The sequence below is a fragment of the Mustela nivalis genome (assembly GCF_964662115.1).
Source record: "Mustela nivalis genome assembly, chromosome: 2".
NCBI lineage: Eukaryota > Metazoa > Chordata > Mammalia > Carnivora > Mustelidae > Mustela > Mustela nivalis.
In genome coordinates this window covers 90,700,262-90,712,859 of record NC_139021.1, presented here as the reverse complement: position 1 = coordinate 90,712,859, position 12,598 = coordinate 90,700,262, and the positions used below count along the sequence as shown (strand labels likewise).

Genomic DNA, 12,598 nt, shown 5'->3' with positions numbered 1-12,598 from the left:
CTACATGCAAAATCTTTGATTATAGTGCTAATTAGAATTCAAGAAGCAATTAACTGTAGAAATGTAAAGAGGTTATATTTATTGCTTCTCAGAACAATGGTAAATAATGCATGTGCTGACATTAGGGGATTAGCAATTCCTACTGAGAAACGTAACAGACATGCTTTCACTCCAGCACTATACCAACTTCATATTTCCTCCTTTACCGTTCCTTTCCTCAGCTATCTCACTTTACATTATCATGATCTTATCTGATTTCTTTCTGAAACCCTTCCTTAAGCTCCCTCCAAGGATCAAGAGGGAACAAAAACAGCTAAAATAGAAACATTAGAATAAATCCATCTGAATGCAAATAAACCATAAGTTAAATTTAATTAAATGTATTACAGGCAGGACTTATTGGTAAACACTGCAGGGAATTAAACCATAGATACCATGTCACCATCGTAATTTAAAATGTTCAGTAACTCCCACTGCCCACAACATAGCATCCAACTAGTGTAACTCTGAGAGTGAAAAGTGTGCTATTATCATTACACACACAACCAGTATAATTAGGACTGTCTTGGACAACCTGCAGCATTGTAGTTGTCCTACATGCAATGTTCTGCTGCTCTGCCTGGCATGTCTCCCCAGCATGCCTCTCAATAAGCTCCCATGCAAGCAAAACACAACAGGTGAATCCTCACAAACACACCAAACACCTTCTGCCTTTATTTCCTCTGTACAGATGCCCAGTGTCAAATTTCATATTTCCTCTGGCTCCTCTCAGAGTTCACAGAAAGTGACACACACATTCAAATTGTAATCAGTTTACAATAACATGGAATTAAAAGATGTCTTTTTGGACAAAGTTGCTATGCATTTAACTGGAGCTTCTGATTTCAAAGTCAATATATGACAAAACCAAATTACAGGAAAAAAACAGGTAAAATCAAAGATGACATTTAAAGGAATCAAACGTAAACTCATTTGCAAAAACTCAGACAATTACAATAAAATCAGTGTCAAAAGACACTAAGGCTTTAGGTGACTTCCCTGCTTCTGTCCTCAATGAATGAGTGATCAAATCTTAATGATTCTATATCTACAGTCTCAGGATTCTAACTCTATAGTCCCAGGGTAGTTCTACTGAAATTAATACTTTTTTTTTTTTTAAACATATAATGTAGGGGGCGCCTGGGTGGCTCAGTGGGTTGGGCCTCTACCTTTGGCTCAGGTCATGATCCCAGGGGCCTGGGATCGAGTCCTGCATGGGGCTCTCTGCTCAGCAGGGAGCCTGCTTCTCCTCATCTCTCTCTCTGTCTGTCTCTCTGCCTATTTGTGATCTCTCTCTCTGTCAAATAAATAAATAAAATCTTTAAAAAAAAATAAAATAAAAAAAAATAAACATATAATGTATTATTTGCCCCGGTCTGTGAATCATCAGTCTTACACAATTCACAGCACTCACCGTAGCACAAACCCTCCCCAATGTCTGTAATCCAGCCACCCTATTCCAGCCCCCTATCCAGCAATCCTCAGTATGTTTCCTGAGATTAAGAGTCTCTTCTGGCTTGTCTCCCTCCATAGTCCCACCCACCTTGTTTCATTTCTCCCTCCCTTCCCCCCAGAACGCCCCCACCTGGCCTCTCAAATTCCTCATTATCAGAGAGATCATATGATAATTGTCTTCCTCTGATTGACATATTTTGCTCAGCACAATACCCTCTAGTTCAGACATAGATACTCTTTCTAGGGCTCTTTAGTTGTCAAATCTGAATGCAAGAGAAAACTGAATAAGCTCAAAAAATTCTTTTTACTCTTAATTACTCTACTATGGGTTATTTTTTTTTTTAAAGATTTTTATTTATTTATTTATTTGACAGAGAGAGATCACAAGTAGGCAGAGAGAGAGAGAGGAGGAAGCAGGCTCCCCGCTGAGCAGAGAGCCCGATGCGGGACTCGATCCCAGGACCCTGAGATCACGACCTGAGCCGAAGGCAGCGGCTTAACCCACTGAGCCACCCAGGCGCCCCTGGGTTATTTTTTTTTAAAGAGGATACTGTAACTGAAGCAAAGTCCAAGCACATTCTTATTCACTCCTACTCTACACACACACACACACACACACACACACACACACACAGCCTTCATGTAGATAAATTTTGTCAATTTATAACCACTTTCCCAAAAAAGAGGACAAAATAACAATAACGACAACAAAACGTGCAGGGGCACCTGGGTGGCTTAGTTGGCTGAGCATCTAACTCTTGGTTTTGGCTCAGGTCATGATCTCATGGGTCCTGGGATTGAGCCCCAGGTCAGGCTTTGCACTCAGCAGGGAGTCTGCTTGAGGATTCTCTCCTCTGCCCCTTCCCCCATTTGTGCTCTCCCTCTCTCAAATAAATAAATCTTTTTTAAAAATGTGCACACTGCTTGCAGATATTTAAAAGCAGCACTTCAATAAATAACTATGGCATCCTGTCAGTTAAAATGTCATTTCACAAATTCTCTAAAACAAAAGATATCTTGACAGGTAATGCTTTTTAAAGTTCTAAATATAAATCAAACATAACTAGCTGATGCGAATAATAAGAAAAGAATCAACCATTACTCACCAATATCGTTTCTAGTAAGGCAACAGTATCCTGACTTTCAAATTTCTTATTGCTTGTGAACCAGTGAATCAGCTGCATAACTAGGGGCTCGTATAGTTGCCTTGTCACCTGAAGAACAATACCATTAGAGTTTATTTTCTTTATGTTAAAGTAACCTAATATTGGAAAGAGTTCTGTTTAAATAACAGGAAAAATTAAGTGATAATACTACAATGGTTTCATTAGTTTCCTTTCCTAGTTAAAATTCAATGATGAACATGTTCTTTCTAGCTCTTCCTCCTAAGAGTCCAGCAGAGAAAAATACACATATTGAAAACTTATTGTTCTTCTAACATGGAAGCAGATATTGTTTTTTTTTAAATTATTTGTTTCATTAATTTGATACTAAACATGCATATGAGGTATTCAGGATCAGAGACATTATCATTATTCAGCTAAAAAGCAAACAGTGACCAGGGTGCCTTGGTGGCTCAATCCATTAAACATCTGACTCTTGGTATCAGCTGAGGTCATGATCTCAGGTTCGCGAGACTGAGCCCTGAGTCATGTCTAGCATGAAGCCTGCTTGAGATTCTCTCTCTCACTCTCCTTCTGCGCCATTCCCCCTACCCTGTTCTCTCTCCCTCTCTCAAAAAATAAAAAAGATAAAGGCATATAATGACCATGTGGTTCCCTATAGCATGATTCACACCCATTTGATGACAAAACCAAAGCCAGATCAACACCCCATGTACACAAACTTTAAAACCCATATCACAGAAGAAGAGATACAGAACAAAGACAACTCTCTCATGCTGCCAAAAAAAAAAAAGGGGGGGGGGTTAAATCTTTACTACTTGGAGCTAGGATGGAAAAGATCTTGGGTTCTCACTCCAACCTTCTAGAATGTAAATAAAGTTTCACCAGGAGCAGAAAGCCTTGTGGGTCTCTGGCTTTTACAATTCTAGATGTCTGCCAGGCCTGGACTCCTCTCCTATGAAAGGAAATACCCAGGGAGATAGTACTTATATTCCTGGAACCTTGGGAACTCAACCTACTGGCCTAGTCTGGTGTGACCATGCGATCTCATGGGGAGATAAAAGAAGTCTTATCCTTTTGGATCACAGCAATTACCTAAAAAAATTGATTATACATCTATTCCTCATTTTATATGAAAGGTAAAATGTTTATGACAGAAACATTTGTATCTTAAACTTTGTATCTTAAACATTTCTGTGTCTCACAAGGGTAAGGCTCCTATAGTAACACCAAGAAATCCAGGGGAGTTTTATCTCCCTACTGATACCGAGCTCAAGAATGAAGCACTTTGGTATGTACATCATGTCAAAACCATGTAAAATGACTCAGACTAAACAACACAGTCCTCTTGCCCTTGGATATTTTCCCTGAAAAGAGTGTATCTTTCTAACCTTAAGATTAATCAAAGTAAAAGTTCTTACCTTTCAGTGTGGAAGTCTAACCTGATCTTAAAGCATCACTTTTTTTTCCCCAAAAGAATTATACTCTCTTATCCACTGTATGTAAATTATATACATATAACACACAAGCATACACACAAATGTATACATATATATATACACACCTTACAGAAATTATAGAAAATGTAGAAAACTATCCATCTGCAGTCCTACATCCCAAAGGTAACCATTGTGAATATTCAAAATCACTGTAACTTTCAAAATGTTTTATTTACACACATTTAAATATACATATACGCATGTGTAAAAATAAATACACATTTTCGTAACTACTTTTCCTCCTACTTTTGAATATTTTCATATAAATACATAAGCTGTATCAATATTTTATTAACTGCCTGGTATCTCATATATAGATATACCATGATTCAGTTGCCCCAATCCTATTATTATGAATGCAGGTAAAAGGTGAAAGATTAATGCAATCTGAAGAGAAACCAGAGTATAATGCTAGGTGAAAGAAGTCAAGGAGAGGAAGTCAATTATCATACAATTTCACTTACTTGTTGAACATAAGGAATAACATGGAGGTCATTAGGAGAAGGAAAGATAGTGAATTAGGGGAAATCGGAGAGGGAGAGGAAACATGAGAGACTGTGGAACAAATTCAGGGTTTTAGAGGGGAGGGGAGGTGAGTAGGGGGATGAGTGAGCTTGGTGGTGGGTATTAAGGAGGGCATGTATTGCATGGAGTACTGGGTGTGGTACATAAACAATGAATCTTAGATCACTGAAAAAATAAAATAAAAGTAAAAAAAAAAAGGAATTTTTGACTATTAGGGATAAATTACTGAAAAGTCATATACACTGCTCTGAGCACATCTCTGGAAATGAAAGTACTGGACCAGAGCTGCAGGTGACCCAGCCTTTTGTCCTGCTCACAAAGAGCCTGTGCCCATTCATATTCCCACCAACACAACTCCCAAGGTCCTTTCCCTACATGCTTGGCAACACTAAACACTATCAATTTTTTAAAAATTGTTGACAACAGGTGTGCCCATGTGGCTCAGCCAGTTAAGCATCTGCCTTCGCCTTAGGTCATGATCCCAGGGTCCTGGGATCCAGCCCCACATCAGGCTCCCTGGTCAGCGGAGAGGCTGCTTCTCCCTCTCCCTCTGCTGCTCCCCCTGCTTGTGCTCTCTCTCTGTCAAGTAAATATATAAAATCTTTAAAAATATTGTAATAAAATAAGATAAAATATTTAACAATAAGGTGTAAATAATATCATTTTCATCTGAATTTCCTTGTTTACTAAAAAGATTAAATATTTAAAAATATCTTTCATTGGCCATATATATCTCTTCATTTATAAACTATTTGTTTTTTTTTATTTTTAGATTTTTTTATTTATTTGTTTGATAGAGATCACAGGTAGGCAGAGAGAGAGAGAGAGAGAGAGAGAGGAGGAGGCAGGTTCCCTGCAGAGCAGAGAGCCCGATGTGGGGCTCGATCCCAGGAGCCTGGGACCATGACCTGAGCCGAAGGCAGAGGGTTTAACCCACTGAACCCCCAAGGCACCCCAACTATTTGTTTTCTTTATCCACTTGCCTGTTAAACGTTCTTTTATTGGGGTGCCTGGGTGGCTCAGTGGATTAAGTCTCTGCCTTCAGCTCAGGTCGTGATCCCAGGGTCCTGGGATGAAGCCCAGCATCGGGCTCTCTGCTCAGCAGGAAGCCTGCTTCCCTTTCTCTCTCTCTGCCTACTTGTGATCTCTGTTAAATAAATAAATAAATAAATAGTTCTTTTTATCTTCAGTGGAATGTTACAAAAAATTTCCCTACATTTTATATATTATATGTATATATATATATATAATATATAAAATTATATTATATATATATATATATATAAAAAATTGTATATATAAAAATTGTAGGTTTTGTGCCATTCAGTATTTTAAATACTTATAAAATCAAAACTGTCAAGACACTGGTATGTCTCCTTCTAAATGTCTGCCTTCTATATTTTGGAGGAAAATCTCCCTTTCTATGCAGACTTTAGGAAAGACATGGAAAGATGTCTATTATGTAATGGTAACAAAATCCATCTAAGTAGCAGAAATCACATTTTGTACATAAAAGTTTTTGAATGCTATGATCCTTTTAATAAATAAAACATATGCACATTTCTAAAAACACATATTTACAAAGATCTGGCATTCACCAACCTTTCAGCAGAGGATAAAGTGGCTTTTCCAGGGGAATAAGACTGGGAAAGGGGTGAGGAGATGGAGATTCACTTGGCTTCATGTGTTTGTATGTTAAGTAAAATATTGTATCAATGAAAAAGACCATTCCAATTCAAAGATACACACAGACAGACATACTCTAACTCATTACATTTTTCTGTAATATAGTTATAGTTTGTTTTTCCTTCTCTAATTTCTCATGTTGGCCAACTGGCCTAGTATGATTTACTAAATGATCCATTTCTAACTTAGAAAGCCTCTTCCAGGGGTGTGTGGTTGGTTCAGAGGGTTAAGCCTCTGCCTTGGGCTCAGGTCATATCTCAGGGTTCCAGGATTGAGCCCACTCTGGCTCTCTGCTCAGCAGGGCCTGCTTCCCCCACCCCCCGCCTGCCTATTTGTGATCTTTCTCTGTCAAAATAAATAAACAAAAATCTTAAAAAAAAAAAAAAAAAAGAAAGCCTCTTCTACCATATATACAATTTTTATGTATACACATGGTACCACTTGGCAGCTCTGAGATCATCCTACTGATCTATCTGTACCTAGTTCAACCTGTTATAATTAACATGGCTTCATTTTAACATCTGCTAAGGAAAGACTTCCTTTAGTACTCTATCTTTTCAAAGTTTCTTGGTTAGGCTCAAGCAATTATTCTTTCAGATTACTTTTTGGGTTAAAATGAATTAGTTCTGGGCTTTCTGCTGGAATGATACCAAACTTACTGAATGATTAGGGAAAAGCTGACATTTTTTTCAATATTGATTCTTCTATCTCAAGTACAAAGCATGCTCATTTTATATTCATAAAATATACACTGCCTGGTATATTGAAATTTATCTATAGATATTTTGTATATATATTTGATGCTGCTATGAATGAGATGCTATAGACATATTTTCCAATTGGTCAATACTAATATTAAAGATATAGGAGAATGCTGGGATAGCCTGGGTGGCTTGGTTAGTTGAGTGTGTCTGACTCTTGAATTAGGCTCTGGTCCTGGTCTCAGTGTTATTACATGAAGCCCAGCATCAGGCTCCTTGCAGGGGATGGACCCTGCTTAAGATTCTCTCTTTTCCTCTCCTTCTATCCCTCCCTACTCTCTAAAAGAAAGAAAAAAATATTTACGTACGTATTTCTTGTATTTATGAGAATACTCATATATGAAAATTTTGTAATTCATCAGATTTCTCCTTTCTTAATTTCCCAAGTTTAGTGGTTGGTAGTTTTGGGCTTTCCAGGTTTAATTAAAAAATTATACTTAAAATAATAATCTCTTTTTTCCTTCCTTTCTATTGTCCTTGTCTTCAGGGAACTCACAGCCCTGTGAGAGGTCCAAATACTAACCACTCCAAATAATTAATTAAATAGGGGCGCCTGGGTGGCTCAGTGGGTTAAGCCTCTACCTTTGGCTCAGGTAATGGTCCCAGGGTCCTGGGATTGAGCCCTGTATCGGGCTCTCTGCTCAGCAGGGAGCCTGCTTCCCCAACCCTCTGCATGCCTCTCTGCCTACTTGTGGTCTCTTTTTCTCTGTCAAACAAACAAATAAAATCTTTTAAAAAAATAATTAACTAAATACACACAAAGTAATACTAAGCAACCACTCCATACTGTAACTGCTCTGGTTAGTTACTGGAGGAGCCCCTCAACAGGCCAACTCACTTTTCACCTTGGGCTTCTGTCCTGGCCCAGGCACAAGGCAGCATTAGTGTTTCATGCCTGATGATGATTTGGCTCTAGCATTCAGGGAGACATTCTCTAACATATTAAAGATAACATTAAACTATATCTAGTTAAATAGGACAAATACCTCTTAGGCTTCTATGGAGAGAATCACTGCTTCTGAAATCTTATTCTGTGGTAAATTTCCAGTTTTAAATAAAAATCCTATTTAATCACAGCACATCTTAGTATTTTGCTGGATTTTATTTTCCATCTCTATTTTCAAATGAATTTTTCATTTCCTTTTATGTGTTTCTTTTTTTGTGTGTGCACCCTAATAGCAGAGATAACCTAGCTACATCAAATAAACTGAGAATTCTACTTTTTTCTGCTTCACTGAAGCAATGAAGAATTTGCCACAAATTCATCAGGAATAGCCCATTTGTCAACATTTCCAATCTTGTACATGGTTACTTATCTCTTCTTTACTTCCTGAGCCTGCAAGTCCTTCTATCAGGGGAGACTGCCAATTCAGCTTTAGATGCCTATCCTATCAGTAACTGTGAACTAGATCAGTGATTCATTCCCAAACTGTGGCACATTAAAAATTGCCAGGAGAACTTTTAAAAGTTCCAAACCCTAGGTCAAATCCCTGAGGAATTAAATCAGTCAGAAGGGGTACCAGCCAAGCAGCAGTATTTAAGATCCCCACAGTATTCCAACCTGCAGCAAGCTCTGATGATCACTGAACTAGACCCAACTTTTTTTTTAAGTTTTGCAACTGTGTCAGAAGCAAAATCTTTCACTTACCTGATCTACATCACATGCAAGTCGAAGTAGCACAGGAAAAGTTCGCTTGTAGAGCTGGTACATGGGTGGGAAACCCTGACCACCTTCAGGCATCTGAGTGGCTTTTCCCAACATAAACATAACCATGCTGTGTAGAAGCTCACAAGCCGCAACCTAAAATAAGCCAGGAGTTTAACAGAGTTTAAGTTTCCAAGTTTACAAGGGAAGAATATTTTGAAATGTTACTCAATTTAGCCTTTTAAAAAAGAAAAACTTTCAGTTTTCACAGATACAAATTATATAAATTTATATAAATATTAATCAACTGGAAGTAGCACTTCTTGTGTAAAATTAACACTCTGTGCACTTTAGTCTGTATCCAAGAGGTAAAAATTGAAACTTAAAAGATTTAGACAAATTGATAGTAGTACATTTAATGAAATGTATTTCATTGCAGCCATAACTACAGAACTTTGCCTCATTTGTTAACACATTTTCAACCATCACTTTGAGTAAATATATTTTTAAAGCACCTTGGAAATTTACAAATGAATTTCATAAAAACTTGTGACTATTTGTTTCTCCCAGGTTAAGGAAATAATGATACACAGATTGGAAATCACTTTTAAATGCCCTTTGTACTGTATTTTCTATTATGAACAGTCTTATGATATATTAATGTTTTGCCACATTATTATCTATTAGATATTTCTTTTTTATCAGTGACTGCTACTTCTAATAACTGAATTATTATTTAATTTCCATATTATTGAAAATATAAAATTAATGATATTGGATTGCTAAAATAAATTATCTATTTCCTAACAGATTCAGGTCTTAATAAGCATAGATTCTAAATCACATGTAATGAAAAATAAAAGTACTTTAGTTTGTCTGTTACTAGCTGAAAGAGCTAGTTCTGTGACCCGAGGCAAGAACACATCCAGATAAATGACAGGCTTCATTTCTATAAATGGTACTGCAAAACTGAGTCTTTTTTCTCTGTCCCATGTCACACATTTCTTCATCATTTCATCTGAGGATGCAACTGTTAAAAAAAGAAAATCAGGAAGAGCATGTTTTCATTCAAAATCTTTCTAATACCAATTGCTCTACAATTCATTAGTAAAAGCAGAGTGTTTTAAGTATGTCATTTATTTTTCCTTTTACCTCAGGCATGTAAGTACAACATTAGAAATCACTGACAAACTATTTCTAACTTCAATTTAAAGTAAAATTATTTTTAAACACGTTTAACAGTCTAGAATGCTTGATTTCCATTTTCAGTAAGAATTATTTTAGGTGTTATGTGGAAACATGATAAATGAACAGTATTTTTACTAAAAATCTCCCCTTTGCAAAACATATTTTCCCAATATAGGTTCTAACTTCCTAAATAGCCAAAAGTCACGAGTGTATCTAATATGAAATTTAAAAACTAAAAATACAGATGATTTTTTACTAATCTAAAACGTTGATTCCAATCAAAAACACTAAAAATATACAAATACTATAACAATATCATATTTAAATAAGATGAACTTTGAATTCCCGACACATCTAATATTTTTTAAAAAGTGTCAACTTAGGGGTGCCTGGGTGGCTCAGTGGGTTAAGCCTCTGCCTTCAGCTCAGGTCATGATCTCAGGGTCCTAGAATTAAGCCCCACATCAGGCTCTCTGCTCAGCGGGGAGCCTGCTTCTTTCTCTCTCTCTCTGCCTGCCTCTCTACCTACTTGTGATCTCTGTCTGTCAAATAAATAAATAAAATCTTTTAAAAAGTGTCAACTTAGATACTGTTTCAAAATAGAAAATGTGCTTATTAACAAATCAGGCTAGAACATTTTCCCAACTAGTAGGGAATTATCCAGACTGCATGGGTATAGTCAAAGCATTCCATTAGGCAGAATACTATTCTTTGTAATCTTATATGAAAATATATAAATATAAATATAAACATATAAATCACATATAAGAGCAAATACCAGAATATACCCAAACAGAGGCAAATTTATTTTAAAGCAAAGTTTACCTGTTAGGAGACTTTTGTTTATTTGTCCTCCTAGAAAGCCAAGCATTTGTACTACTCTAATCCTTATTTCTTCTAAGGATCGTGTTTCATTCTGCAAATTTGAACAATGATATATATGTGATGATAACAGAGATAAAAATTAAGGGAATTATGAGAGGAAAAAATAAACTATTTTACGACACTGTTATTAATGTCTCTCAATGGCCCATTATATCCTACATACTACTGTTAATATTATTGCAAATTCATGGAAAGAAGCACATATTTTCCTATTTTGCAGTCAGATATCCATGTACAAAGCCAGCAGTTTCAAAGTTTCAGCAGGACCGTTTACACCCTTAAGAAATACTGAGGATCCCCAAAGAACTTTCATTTATAGTGGGTCATATTTATTAGTATTTGTCATATTAGAGATTAAAACCTTGACATTGTTTATTATTATTATATTTAAAAATATGAAACCCATTACATTGTTAACAAAGGACATATTTTTAGGACAAGTACCTATATTTTTCAAATAAAATTTAAAAGCCCCCAGGAAAGGGACGCCTGGGTGGCTCAGTTGGTTAAGCAGCTGCCTTCGGCTCAGGTCATGATCCCGGCGTCCTGGGATCAAGTCCCACATCAGGCTCCTTGCTCGGCGGGGAGCCTGCTTCTCCCTCTGCCTCTGCCTGCCATTCTGTCTGCCTGTGCTCACTCTCTTCCCCTCTCTCTCTCTGATAAATAAATAAAATCTTTAAAAAAAAAAAAAACCCAGGAAAATGACACTGTTTCATATTTGTGCCTATCTCTTTTCTGTCTGGCTCACTAGAAAACAAATATGGTGATGTTAGGGCCAAACATGGAAGAGGGGAGAGGGAGAATATTTTAATAGTCTTCTTAAATAACTGGGGTTATTCTAAAACTAACGAGTGGTAAGGTCTGAAACCTTAGCAATGAATTTTTTTATAGTCTATTACATTAAGATCCACTGGTCTTTGTTACACTTTGAGTAGATTTTTTTTACCCATGCATGATTTGGTAACATAATGTATGAGTCATCTGAAAATACTGGTTTATTCCAGTGATGCAAATCTTCCAAATGCTGACACATTTCACTACATATGCAAAATAGAAATCACATTTGTTAATATCACCAATCTCTTCAGAAAAATCTTAAGTACTGAGAAGCTGTCAAGCTCATGGTGATGGTTTCAAGTTTTCCAAAATTTAATTTTTGTTTAAAAAGCTTGAATTTTATCATTGGAAACAATCTCAAATGTTTTCGCTGAAGTGACAGGCTCACTCTATTTATTTTAGATAAAAATCTCTGCCAAATACTGAATAGCCATAGTTTGTCTTGTTAGTTGTTCTTTCAAGGAAAAACTGTGTTCATGAAGTAAGTGGCTACTTGAGCTCACAGCTCAAAGCACCACAAAAGTCGCTTTTCCCTGGGACCCCTGGGTGGCTCAGTTGGTTAAGCCACTGCCTTCAGCTCAGGTCATGATCCCAGTGTCTTGGGATCGAGTCCCACATCTGGCTCCTTGCCCAGCGGGAGCCTGCTTCTCCATCTGCCTCTGCCTGCCACTCTGTCTGCCTGTGCTCACTCTGACAAATAAATAAATAAAATCTTTAAAAAAAAAAAAAAGTACTTTTCCCTAAAGACAACTGTCACACTGCACTATTCCATTGACTGCTTTATGCATACTTCCTGTTTCATCACAGAACATTAAAAAGGCATGAGTTCAAGGGTCAAGATTTAATGAAGTGCTAAGGAACCAACAGTGTTACCTATCATTACACCACAGTGCAAATGTCACTGAGTAAAAATAGTTTTGGCCTTGTACCCTAGAACCCACTGAGGTCCTCACT

The 12,598-nt window shown here is 36.8% G+C and overlaps 1 protein-coding gene across 2 annotated transcripts in view; it reads right to left on the bottom strand.

The window, feature by feature from the left end:
* PRKDC (protein kinase, DNA-activated, catalytic subunit) overlaps nucleotides 1-12,598 on the bottom strand; it is a 252,204-nt gene that overhangs the window by 191,780 nt on the left and 47,826 nt on the right. For both annotated transcript variants that reach the window (XR_014307720.1, XM_082718849.1), the window contains exons 23-26: nucleotides 10,748-10,838; nucleotides 9,601-9,764; nucleotides 8,738-8,890; nucleotides 2,601-2,708 (exon numbers count right to left, since the gene is read on the bottom strand). Coding sequence is in view for 1 of the 2 variants with exons in the window: in XM_082718849.1 (XP_082574975.1) it covers nucleotides 2,601-2,708; nucleotides 8,738-8,890; nucleotides 9,601-9,764; nucleotides 10,748-10,838 (516 nt within the window). In the remaining variant the exon portion in view is untranslated. The remainder of the gene's footprint in view (nucleotides 1-2,600; nucleotides 2,709-8,737; nucleotides 8,891-9,600; nucleotides 9,765-10,747; nucleotides 10,839-12,598) is intronic.